Source organism: Nymphalis io, chromosome 2 (genome assembly GCF_905147045.1).
Source record: "Nymphalis io chromosome 2, ilAglIoxx1.1, whole genome shotgun sequence".
NCBI lineage: Eukaryota > Metazoa > Arthropoda > Insecta > Lepidoptera > Nymphalidae > Nymphalis > Nymphalis io.
In genome coordinates, this window is record NC_065889.1 from 6,012,005 (window position 1) to 6,025,754 (window position 13,750).

Below are 13,750 nucleotides of genomic sequence, written 5' to 3' on the forward strand. Positions count from 1 at the left end.
TAAGCAAAATTACAATTTGTTCCTACTGTAAAATGTTTAAGAACAGTTACAATTCATCATTAGTTTACATGTAATAGGTATGGTAATTAATATCTTTGCTGCAAAATGTAATGAATATAAAAGTAACTGCTGAATACAGATAGGCAATACAACAAAAATACATGTTTGTGTGGTTACATAAACTATTTAACATGTCATGGTAGATAAATCACACAAACACCATATGTAAGTCTTAAAACAATTTTACATCTAGATTTTTTAGATAAATATTAAACATATAATTTTTTTCTAAATTTATTAAAATGTATTGAATATTGTGCATGACTGATATGACAAAGCGGACATAATTAAAAATCTTTTATATTTTTATAATAAATAATTTATTTTATAAGCAAATTAATCTTTCAATCGCTTTAATAAAACATAGGATAAAATAAGGTTTGACAATTCAAATCATAAGAAAAGCATTTGGGCATATATTTATAGGGGACATACATTCTTCAGATAAGCTATTATAATATAACACAAAAGGAAAAAAATATTCAACTATTAAAGAATGTAAAGGAATGTGTATCAGTCTGATTATGTTTATCCTCTAATGCATTAAGTTTTTTTCATAAAATTAACATAAATAAACCATAAACCATTTGTTTAACATCAAAATTTCTACATTATATTCGAGAGGAACATTCATTAAAGTTAAATCATTATCAAAGTTGATAAAATCATTTACAATTTGGCACAAGGATTTTATTCCCACTGCACAATATTCATAATTTTGATTGATTAGGGTTTTACTAAATATGTAAATACATTTTCAAATATTCCAATGATTTAAATACTACTAACTGGTACTTATAACATTAGTACTGTATGCCAAAGTTGAATTATATTTGTAAATAATTAAAATAGTCTGAAAATTTAATGATGCATGGCTAAACTTAATCACGTATAAGTGGAGCCTATAGAGCTCCAGATTTAAAACAAGTTTCATGAATTATTATCTTTTCCATAATCATACTTTCTCTGAGAAAAGTTACTGCAGTTTTTGTGCCAAATGTCATATCCTTTATAGTCAGTTATTATTACTAATTATATATGTGTAATATTTTGTAAAATGTTTAAAATTAATGAACTCTAGAAAAACTTATAAAAATCGTTTGATAGCTAAAAAAAACTTAGTTCCCTATGAAGTTGAAGATATGCACCATTTTAAGAGCCCAAAGCTAGTCATCAAAGCCCTATCGAAAGACTGGTATATTCGTTTACTTACACAAATAGTTTGTATAATTTTTGATAGCCATTTCTGTTATTTCAAAATATCTCTCCTAATGCAGTAGGCCTCTAGAAAAGAGCATGTTATGCCACTTAAAACTATAAATGTAATTTGAAGCCATAAATAAACAATAAAAAATATACTAGTGGCCTACTAATGCAATAATAGAGATCGTTACAATTGATTACAAAAAAATCAACGATTTAAATGCATTTAAATTTATCGGCCGATCATATAAAAATAAAACTACATAATACTAAAATAGAAACTGGTTTTACAGCCACATAAATACAAATTACCGCTACATCTCTTAAAGAATATACATAAATTGCGTAAAAGATAAATAAATAGAGAATTCATTAGATGATTAATTTTTATCAACATATCAATCAGTGGGGACATCATCAGTACAAAAACCAGAACAACAACGACGATACTGCATCACTATAATTTGATCGAAAAAACGTTTTTGAAAATTGAACACACATGTGCAGTATTGTTTCGATAATTTTTATATTACATACATTATGGAATAACTTTGGTATTGGTGTTAATATGAAGGCATGCATAGCCGTGAGCAGCTCAACGCAAACAGCAAGCGGCCGGTGAAGCCGACTGCGCACCCAGCAGGGCGTCGGCAGCCCCCGACACCTCCCCCGAACGGCTGGCGTCGCGAGGCTATGAAGAGTCTTCATCGTACCAAGTACGAAAGTCGCACATCTCATCGTAGTCATCCTGAAAGACAATTTTTGTTAAATATATTTTGATGTTTTGTCAATTAATAAAAAACGAGTTCATGTCCACGGCTTCACTCGCGTGGGGGGATTGAGAACAGGTTTTCGGTAACAATTGAAGAGAATTTGACATAGGAAACTGTCTTACGACGAAACGACCACTGACCGACATCCAGGCGTGGTCGAGCACGTCCTCGGCGGCGAAGCGCAGCTCGGGCTGCGGACGGAGCATGTTGGCGACGAGGTCGATGGCACCGGCCGATACGCGTTCCCAGTGCGGCGCCGGGAACTCCAGTCGCGCCGACAGGATCGCATCGAACAGCTTCTCCTGGTCGCCGTCGGGCGAGGAAAATGGAGGGAATCCGCACAGCAGGATGTAGAGAATTACACCCGCTGCCCAAACATCAATCTAGATAACAACATTAAATTACATATTTAAAGCGAGTTCCCTTTCGATTTCAAATTAATATTTTACGACAAATCTAACCTTAAGGCCGTATCCAGTTTCAAGCAGGATCTCCGGCGCTACGTACGTTGGCGTTCCGCAGACGGCGTGAAGTGGTCTCCACACTTCTACGGCTAGCCCAAAGTCTGCTAATTTCAGTCCACGTATACTGCCGTCTGAGCCCACCTCAACCTAACACACGTATGATTTGGAGAACTATAAATCTTACAGAAGATAAGTTTAGTACTTGATCTTTGTAAAAGCGTCAGTAGATTGTGAGTATTTGAAAAAATAACTTAAATGTATTATAATAATTATTTAAAGATTTAAAAAAAAAACAAAAAAGATAATAATCAAATAAGGCAAACATACAACTCAAACGTTTAAATATATCATTCTTGACTAAATATATATTCAAAACAAAACTAATCTTTAGTAAGATGTAATAATTTAAATTATTTTATATTGACGTTTTTTTATGCTCTTGATGTATTGCGCATGCGATTACACTTATTATTAATTACTAACTATTAGTAAAGTGTTTTATAATACATTGAATGAAAGTTTAGTTAATGTCTTACCAATAGGTTTTCGGGTTTGATGTCTCGATGCACGATAGAAAGCGAGTGTAGGTATGCAATAGCTGATGTTAGGTGCCCTATTAGCAAACGCGCTTGAGGCTCAGAAAATTTAGAAGCGGCTGCAATACTATCGAATAAATCGCCACCTAGAAAATACAAAAGTAGTTGAAGACTTACGAGTACTAACACTTGAAAGTGACAGTTCGTTGATATATCCGTAAACAGTTAAAGCAAAAAAAAAATGTGTGCGATACTGACATTTTTCCAAAAATTTAGGGAAATTTGAACTATTTATTCTATTTATTTCCACGCTTGGAGAATTTTTTCCTAAGTTATATTTAGCTTTTTAATAATATCAATGATAAAGTGCAAAATGAATACTCTTTAAAATGAAGGTAATTTTTTTGTATTTATATTATTATTTATTTAAGCAGTTAATATAAATAAAAGAGCGGTTTTTATAATTGTTAACAGTGCTATATCGTGACTTTCAAATATAAATAATTGGGACATAAAATGTACACCTACTGTAGTGCAGTAAGACAAAAGTGAAAGTTAAGAGATTACATAATATGATTTGTTATTGGTTGAATGAAATTAATAGTATATTTACCGCTAACTAATTCCATGATAAGGAACAGCCATTCGGGGCTGTCCTGGTCTTCAATAAGTGAAACTATACGAGGGTGGCATAGCTTTCTCATTACTCGCACCTAAAAATATCATCAAATACATTACAATATTGTCTAAAACTAAAACCAGTCTCACGGGTAGAATGAGAATCTACACAATTTGTTTATTTTGTAATTCATATAACTCTATAGATTTACACGGCTTATGCCAGCTCCCAGTCGGTAACAATAATAGTTATAAATATTATACAGCACACAAGGACGGTATTTTCCCTTATTAATCACTCCGCCTATTGGTGATTACCACCATTTAAAAGTCCGTTTGTATGTTTTTGAATTTATCTCGGTCAAACAGACAGACAATCAGGGGACTTTGTTTTATAGTCATACATATATAGGTAGGTGTCTTAGTAGAATTTGTTAAAGATTTTTTTTTTATTAAAAGATTTTGATAAATTGTCTCATTAATGTTATAACATAATGTTAAAACAAGTATTCAAATATTCAACAGATAACTCACCTCTGCCTCAACATAATGTTCCTTGCCTTTGCATTTTGCCTTGTCAATTACTTTGAGAGCATACTCCTTTCCATTCCCTTTGTCCTTACATATTCTTACAACTGCAAAGTTGCCATCACCTGAACAATAAGAATAATATAATTACTTTGTTAATAAACTGAATTGCTCGTATGCCAAATGTTGTTTTAATCTATTTATCATAATAAACAATATAAAATATTTTACTGTTACATTATCTATAATAGTGCATCTAGATGATTTACTATATAAAAGGTATAAAATAAAAATCTTATATTAATCTTATATCTAAGAGTTTTCATTGTGAAGTACTAGCTGTGATACATTATGCAGTGCAAGTAGGAAAGAAAATCAAAAGTTCCTTTTCAATCAAATGACATAAATTAAATAATTAATAATTGTAAGTTTTGTCTCCGAAATAGACACGGATACTGAAATTTATGAAAGACATATTTTAATAAAAAAATACTATAAACAAAATAATAAAAATATGCTCTTTATGTTATTTCGTTAGTTCAATGGTTGTTTTGTGCGCTGGCTATTTTTGAGCAACGCAAGCTGCTCTTGAGCGTTTTAATTACTTTTTAGGCAAGAGTATTTCAGTAATAATCTTCACAAGTTTCAAGTGTGCATAAAAATAAAAATAATTAATACAAAAAATACTGTACGTCAGTTTTCAATGATTACGCTTACCATTCTACTTTAATAATTTGCATAGTTCTATTGTTCGCGTTTGTGCATTATTTATATTGTATTTTCACTTTTTATATCCTGCGCTCTAATGGATGTGTGTGAGAATGCATTATTTTATATGTCGTACGCCTACATCATTAGTCACCTTTGAATAATATTACAATATTTATATTGTACCAAAATGAAACAATAGTAAGTTGCCAGAAAGCCTACAGGTAAACAAATACGCTAAATATTATAATTCGTAATAATTTTTCTTGTGAAAATATATCATAACTAAAAATGTGAAATAGACGCCGAAAATTTTAATTTAAAAACTAATTTTGTTTCAAACATTTCATGATTTGTAGACAGTAGAGAGTCATGTATGTATTCCGTTTAAAAAAGTATAGCAATACATACTTGCATAGTTGCTTCATTAAATTAACCTTATTTAAGATTACCAAAAAAAGTTTTACTTATTTTGTCTGTTACATAAAATTTCATAGGACGACAACTTCCTAATTTTTTCAATTTATATTGTTATATAAAATCCATTATAGTATACAGGCTGAGGAAAAACTTAAATAGAGGTAAAGACTTTATAAGACCTCGATTGTGACATTTAGTAGGTTTGGTTCCCATAAAGTGGCACCCAAGGATAGATCGGCGTCCTGCCTGCGTGCGTTACCTATGATCTTGCCGACGCTGTACTTGAGGCGCAGCGGCTGCGGCAGCAGGCCCGTGAGCGGCGCCGCGTCGCCGTCGCCCGCCGCGCCCGCGCCCGCGCCCGCCGCCGCGCCCGGCCGCAGCGGCATGCGCGGCTTGGGGCCCGCCCTGCGCACACCACGTATCGTACAACCGACTTTACGCAGTTGACTACATTAGCAACCTTATATAACATAGAAACAATTATTACCTAGTATTTCTTGAAATTGCATTACATTTACTTTTCCTACATTGTAATACAGCCTTACTTTCTTCAAATTCGAGTTCGAAGTCTTCTTGATTGACTCTATAAGGAAAACAAATAATATCAGGAATACCTAAATAAATATAGTAAAGTAAATACAAATACATTGAATTAAAATGACCAAAAATATTATACCTTTCGTTTCCATATGCAAAAAATACATCTTCCTCTTCAAAAAACTGATGTAAAGCGGTGACAGGGGTTCCGGTTTGGGTGAACACTTTGCGAACACAACCCGTGTCTAACTTGATGCACTCAGTGATTGCCGCCAAGGCATGTTCCAGAGTTGGACTATTGCGTTTATTCAATAACAATCTGCATACCTAAAGATAAAAAAATTTTTAGTTTATTTGTGTTTTTGTTTGGCATATATTTGAATAGTGTTAAATCGTGGCCAAACATTTTTGAGTATATTTGTAGATGAACAATGGAATTCTCACAATAAAATCGAGTATCAAGACACCATTATGTTAATTTTATAAAATCTTTTATTTGGTTTGTTCAAGAAATATATCTGAAATGCAAAAAGATAATAATCTATATTTTGAATTTTGTCTACGCATCCTCGGCGTAAGCAAAGTTATGATGTGTTGGAAATCAAAATAATGTTTCTTAACATTCATGAATAATAAAAAAATTGTACTAATACTAGTAACCAATAAAGATACATTTAATATTTTTTTTAATAATATTTTATTATTTGTGTATTTATCAATAAAATCTCCATAGGTAAAAGTAGAACTTAATAACTAAACAAAACATACAGCGTCATAATGGATTAATACCTGTTATAACGACGTAACTGCTTTAATCCATTTACACAATTTTATTTTTGTACATAAAAACGATTTACCTTGCGGGGTTTCACTCCATTCCTAATAATAGTAACTATACGGGGCCGGATTACATTGTCTCCAGCAGGGCTAACTCTTGGTGTCCCATTGCCGGTAGAGTTACTACCATTTGTCTGAAATTAATTTTAAATGCTATACATTTTCTTTCTTTATTCGTAATATATAAAACTGACTCGTTAGTTATGTGGCACATAATACGGGTGCAGATCCTGAGGTCTTGGGTTCAAATCTCGTGTCGGGTCAATAGAAAAAGTCATAAGGTTTTCCCGTTAAGAAATTCACAGTAACAGCTAGGACGTTAGCCGTGTTACTTTACACTCCATCTAAAGGCACATAAGGTAGTGGTTTTCAGTCATGATTGGACTATGAGAGAGATAATATAGAGAGACAATTTTATCTGCACTATAAGACGACACTCGTATCTTGCACAGGTGGCTCGTCTTTGAAACTGACGCGCTGTAGCCGCAATACGGTGGTACGGATTTCATTATTATTTATATAAGAAATATTTAACTGAAGAACTAGATGTTTTACTATTCCGTATTACGTTTTTCGTTTAGTTTTGAATGTACTATTTTAGCTGGGCAGGTTTCGTCACGGGAACAACCGAACCTTGGCGGCCGTATTGAATAACGCGTTTTTGCAATTATCGCAATTACATAACTTATCCACATTCCACCACCAGCCCGCATTGGAGCAGCATGGTGGAATAAGCTCCAAAACCTCCTTCTCAAAAAGGGAGAGGACTTTAGTCCAGCAGTGGGACACTCGCAGGCTGTTACGGTTATCTACATAGCTAAGTCGTCCTGACTAAAGTAGATAATGAGTCAACTCTTATCAATTGCGCATTTGAATAAAATTCCAAACAAGCAAGGTATTCGGTGAAAGTGAAACAGAATGCAAAATAATCAAAGTTTGGGCAAGAATAAATTACTCTCTTTATACATACAAAGATGTTGGTGATGTCCCCTTAACCGATTACGGCCATTTAAAGAGATAAGTCAACATCGCAGATGTTAAATTGCACCAGTTTTATCCCTTACACTAATGGTACGTTAATCTGACACAACCGAAAAACCAGGCACAGCTACAAATGAGTGTAAAATGTATATACTGCTAATGTCTTAACTTCGGGAACTTATAGTATTTGAACCTTGAACTCACAATCTGCAGACGAAAACACTACCCATGGTAGATACAAAAATATTAGTACGCTTGGTTTTCCATAAAGTATCCATATTAAAAAGTTTGGAGTATCCATATTAAGAATTATATAGTTATTATTGTTTAATCAGATAAACTATAGTATTTATTTTCGATTTCATTAAATTAAGAGATCGAAAATACATAAAAACTGTTGTAAATTCAACATAAGAATATCTAGTTTTTAAATCAAATTCTGGATATGCATTTAGTACTTTATTGAATAGTATTACTATTTATATAGTGATTAAATATTTGTCACTCACTCTGTAGCCACTTTTAAAGAATATTTAATTTTACTAAAAATAATAATTTCAGAAGCATTATGATCAATTTAATTTATATCAAGCTAATTGCTGGTATCATCTCAAATTTACAAAGACATTTTGTTCACATGCTTAGTGAATAGTGATGTCATAATTATAATTGATAATAATAGCTCATTCTATTTGATTAAAAATATATCTATTATATAAAATTACTTTGTACCTGCAAATATCGGGACAAGCGATTATTAGCTCTGGCTGGTGACGGACTTGCACTATCACTGAGAGACTCGGGTCCACTTAATCTAAATGACTGCGGTGTAACTGCACTTGCTTCATAGTCTAATCTCTTGAAAGGTTCGCCAAAGCCACTACAAACATATGATTGACCATCTTCTAAATCATCTAGTTTTCCTACCTAAGAAAGAGTGAAAACATTTTAATAAGTCTTATGAGACATATTTTCATACAAATCTTATAGTTTTAAACAATCTCACATTGAAAATGACGTGTAAATCAAATTTATATTGTTAATTATTTCAAAATCTTTTAAATATTATATAATTAAATATTTAATTTAACCATATAAATTTCTAAGAAAATGCATTATATCTTTTAAGCATGATAATACCAAAGTAATTAATATTAATTTATTATAATTAATTTAATATTATAATAAAATTATTCATAGACTAATTTTTCCCAAGCTTCTTTCAAATATAAGTTTTATTGTTCTTTATTTCTTTCTATATAAGTTAAGTATTTTAAAGTTTTTACTATTTTATGTAAAATAACACCAGTTCTTCATCAACATCCTTTAAAAGTTAAAATGGATATCAATTAAGCGCTATGTAAAAATTAACTTACTTTTCTACCTTCTAGGGAGTATATTGTTCTAACACCGCTAGGCAATGTAACATTATCAACTAACACCCTAGTTAAGTCTGCAGTTAAGCTGTCAAAAGATCTGAAATTAAGAACCTTATTTATTTTATATGTTTAGTATAAAACTACATATGGAATCTTGTTTACATGCTATACAAGTATTGTAACTGAATGTATTCACTTGTTAATGGTATAGTTCTGTTGCAGTGAATGACTCATTGTCAATGTAAACTGCTAGCTTTATTAATGTTAAATTTGTGTTGTAGGCTGTAAGTAAACTAGCATATACATTGTTAGTTATTAAACAATTCATATGATATAACTTTTATGAATAAATCTTTTTTTTTCATAATTAATAATTAATTTTTTATTTCTTTCTTAACCCATGGAAAAAAAAAATGTAAAGGAATTAATGTTTCGCTTAACTTATGCCGTCTAATTTAACAGTGAGCAACACAAAAGATCTAAAATAGGTATCCTAATAGGAAAGTGAAAGTAGTTTACAAAATGTCAAATAAGACTGAAAAATCTTATTGCTTACCTGTATCTCTCTGGCAAGACTGGAATGATGACTCCTGAATAAAATTTATCACCATTTCGAAAAAACCTGATTCGTTTTGCTTTCCGTGCTGGTTGTGATCGAACCAATACGTTGCGTCGATTCGTCCTAGATTTCATAATTTCCATATCACTTAAATCTTTTTCTAATTCGCAAACAGAGCTCGAACGGCTCCCACTACGACTTAAATTGTTCTCCATCCTGTTAATTTAAGAAAGTTGCAACAAAATTATAATTTCGATAACGGAAAGTGTTAACATGATTCAGATCAACCTCACCTTCGTTCTTGGCTATGCTGTACGACGAATATTATTTAAGTTTTTTAATTTATGGAGATCATAACTTAATCGAGTCTCATTTTTTATTTTAATAGAGACTAAAATATTTGTTTTAAATTAAATACATAAATTGAAACAATTCTGTACTTCATGAAACACGGAAATCTGCGGAAATCAGCGCAGGTTACAGATACACAAAATAATAGATTAATAACATATGTAATCATTTTTCACTTCTAGTTTAAAATGGTTCAAGCGAACTTATATATATATATATATAAATGCTTATTAGAAGTTATGAGCAAAATACTTTTTTATGTATTTATTATATTATGATTTTAAATAAGTTTAGTTAATATAAGATATACGTTTATAAAAAATAAACCTATTTTAAATATTAAAGTTTAAAATGTCTTGCCTAAATATTCAATAGTATTATTAAAAATTATTATTTTTCTTCCACTCAGTACGTTTTCAATTTAAATATGAATACTAAATTAAAACGTGAAGGAAAAAGGTTTATTTCAATTAAGGCTTAGATACGAATAATAAATTCAAATTATGAATTTAAAAAGTATAGCTTTGTAATGGTAGTAGTTAAAATTAATATTATAAAGTAGAGTTTAAATTAATATTATATTAATTACTTGAAATCTAAAAATATCTTTAAAATAGATGTTATGATCGAGTTGGACTTCGGACTTTAATTTAAAAGATCCTTATTGGAGCATGTATAACTGGATTACGTTATTTTTACCAATGGTAACATTGCAAACAGGTGACGCATTTATCAATTTCGTTTTATGTCAAAAAGTACCTACAGACAAAGAGTGACTATTATTTTTATTTTTCGTACTAATTGTGTAAATTTTCGTGCAAAATGTCTTCAAGAAAAAAGGTTCTTTTAAAAGTTATCATCCTAGGCGACAGTGGCGTTGGTAAAACATCATTGATGAATCAGTTTGTCAATAAAAAATTTTCCAACCAGTACAAGGCGACAATAGGCGCTGATTTTCTCACGAAAGAGGTAATTGTCGATGACCGTATCGTCACAATGCAGATCTGGGACACAGCAGGACAAGAGCGATTCCAATCACTAGGGGTGGCGTTTTATCGTGGGGCGGATTGTTGCGTCTTAGTTTTTGACGTAACTGCCCCCAACACGTTTAAGTCCTTGGAGAGTTGGAGAGACGAATTTTTGATACAAGCATCTCCACGCGATCCGGAAAACTTTCCATTTGTTATACTAGGTAATAAAGTTGATTTGGATAATCGTGCTGTATCTGCCAAACGAGCCCAGCAATGGTGTCAAAGTAAAAATGATATCCCTTATTTCGAAACAAGTGCCAAAGAAGCTGTGAATGTCGAACTTGCGTTTCAGACAATAGCACGCAATGCGTTGGCGCAAGAGACAGAAGCAGAGCTGTACAATGAGTTCCCTGATCAAATCAAGCTGAATGCTAATGATAATGGTCGCAACAGGGATGGAGATAACTGTGCTTGCTAAGTCCCATACTACTTTTCAACATTGGCAATATACTAGTGTCTCCTTATTTTATATAAAATTTATTACAATAGAGTGTAATTTTAATTTATAAGTAATAGTTACTCTGATATTTTATATGTAAAAAATGTATAGGTGTGATAGATCTTTCACTTTTATTTCGGGAATTTATATAATATAAATGTGCAGCTGTATAACTCAGCACTTATTAAAATTTAAAAATAAATTGGCTTTTATCACATTGTCAAATTGGTCTAGGTAATTCTTATTATTTTATTGAAGTACAACTGAAATTGTTTAATATAAACTAAATATGAAATATATTTAAAAAATATACATCCATAGTCATTAATAAAATGGTATAGTAACCAAAATTAAATTAATTGTGATAATATTTTACTCAAAAATAGTGGTGACAGAGAAGTAAAAAAAGTTCATGTTAAATTTTGTTTTAAGTAGGAATTTATAAAAAGTTTTGTATTTCAAAAGAGAATAGATTAAAAGACAAATACATCTGTTAAGATATTAGTAGTTGAGGAAAAGTGCAAACAATAAAGTTTATATTTGGTACATTGAATATAGTAAATTGTTAAACACACTTTATTGAAAATTAAACATTGTATTGAGTTCATGTTGAAACTTTTACGTGGATATATAAGGATCTTTTGAATATAAAATTGTGTTTACTGTTTTATCTTGTTTTGTAGTTTTATGAAGTTAAATCAATCTTTTGTTAAGTAACAGAATTAACATTGGATGTAAGTTAATGTAGTCTGTTTTGAAATTTATTGGTATTCCATCATTTAAAAGAACAGTTTCATTCCAAACCAATGTACACACAAAATTTAAATGAAAGGAAATTAAAGAGATATAAGATTTCTTTTAGTTAGAAGATTTCTTTCAATTATATTTTACAGATTTGTTTTTTTTATAAAAAAAATGTAACAGTCTTTATTTTATCTATGCTTTTACTGTAGTAAATAGTATAATATGTCATTATAATAATAACTGTCACTCCTTTTCCTTTATTTGCCTATTATGATGATGATGGCCTTACTTACAAATGGTGCTTAGAGTCTGTTTAGTTATATACTGATTAATCTCTTTCTGTCATTATTGATTTGATATTCAAATGAAAAAGACTTAAGAAGTATTACTTAACTAAACATCTGCTAAACAACACTTATAAGTAAGGCCTCTTTTATCTTTTAATTAGTGTTATTAGAGAACATGTTATTAGTTACATTTTCAAGCATTTAAAGATTTAATTGCTATCATCAAAATTTAAAATGGAATTTGTTTCAAATAAAATTCTTTTTCACTTAATATATATACCTGTTTTGTTTTTAAGTTAGTAAATGAACAAAGTTAACAGTTGTTTCATTATTACACATTCATTAAATATTTCTGTATATATTTGAATATTATATTGATAGATATAAGTAGTTAATGGTAAATAATATCATGTTTACAGATAATAAGTTACTCAGCATTTTGTAATACACTCATTATTTTAATGAAATTGCTATACTTCATAGTAAATATTGTTACTGGAATGGTTTTCTTTATCATAAAATTATAGTAAGGACATGCATATAATACAGCACCAATCGTCCATGCAATTATTTAGTCATAAGATAATGTGTCTTGATAAAATATTACTCTTAATAATTTGAATCATTACAATAGCTTCAAAAAGCTCTCCTCCATACGGAGGGCTATGATTGTGTTTCTTACCTTGAGGTAGTTATATCGTTATATATCTTTATGCTCAGAATAAACTGATAAAAACAGCTATGGCAGAGCTTATGACTAAAATAACGAGTGTTGTAGATCTGCTTTATGAGGTTGCCTTCTCATGGCCTATCATTGAAATAAAATATGCCATTTAAATATTAAGTTGTGAAGACATGGGTGTGTCACAGACTTTGCCTTTTAGTATACATGCAATTGAATTTCGAATGTTTGTATTAATTCCCCTGCTACTTGTTTTTTGGGGAATCTTATTGGATTTTAATAAACAATAACTTAAATTATAAGATATAGTTTAAAGGTAAAGAAATACGACATACGCTGTAATTGGTTGCTTTTAATTTTATATGAATAAATAAAAATCCACATCATATTCTTGTTTTATTCTCTTTTCTTGTCTGTAAGGATTTTGTTATTGATATTTAAATTTGTCAAAAATGGTAATTCAAAGCTGTGTTAATTTGAAAGAGAAAATGAGGGTTTGAATCGAAAGTAGTAGGTATAAATTTGAGAAATTATAATTAATTTATATTGTATTATATTTTACGCTGTTCTGAACGAAAATATAGGAATATGACAGCGCAATATAATGTACTCA

The 13,750-nt window shown here is 30.5% G+C and overlaps 2 protein-coding genes across 2 annotated transcripts; one reads left to right on the top strand and one right to left on the bottom strand.

The window, feature by feature from the left end:
• Positions 1–16: 16 nt before the first annotated feature.
• Positions 17–10,076, bottom strand: LOC126779127 (serine/threonine-protein kinase GA29083). The gene is made up of 14 exons (XM_050502981.1): positions 9,897–10,076; positions 9,601–9,819; positions 9,042–9,141; positions 8,398–8,592; positions 6,705–6,818; positions 5,987–6,174; positions 5,798–5,893; positions 5,570–5,715; positions 4,189–4,307; positions 3,650–3,749; positions 3,037–3,182; positions 2,498–2,647; positions 2,177–2,419; positions 17–2,011 (listed from the first exon to the last, which is right to left on the bottom strand). The coding sequence occupies exons 2-14, from the start codon at positions 9,816–9,818 to the stop codon at positions 1,955–1,957; spliced, it is 1,872 nt and encodes a 623-aa protein (XP_050358938.1). The 5' UTR covers position 9,819; positions 9,897–10,076; the 3' UTR covers positions 17–1,954.
• A 595-nt stretch (positions 10,077–10,671) lies between these two features.
• LOC126779293 (ras-related protein Rab-7a) lies at positions 10,672–13,523 on the top strand. Its single transcript, XM_050503290.1, has one exon. It carries the CDS (start codon positions 10,777–10,779, stop codon positions 11,401–11,403), a length of 627 nt encoding a protein of 208 aa, XP_050359247.1. The 5' UTR covers positions 10,672–10,776; the 3' UTR covers positions 11,404–13,523.
• Positions 13,524–13,750: the final 227 nt, after the last annotated feature.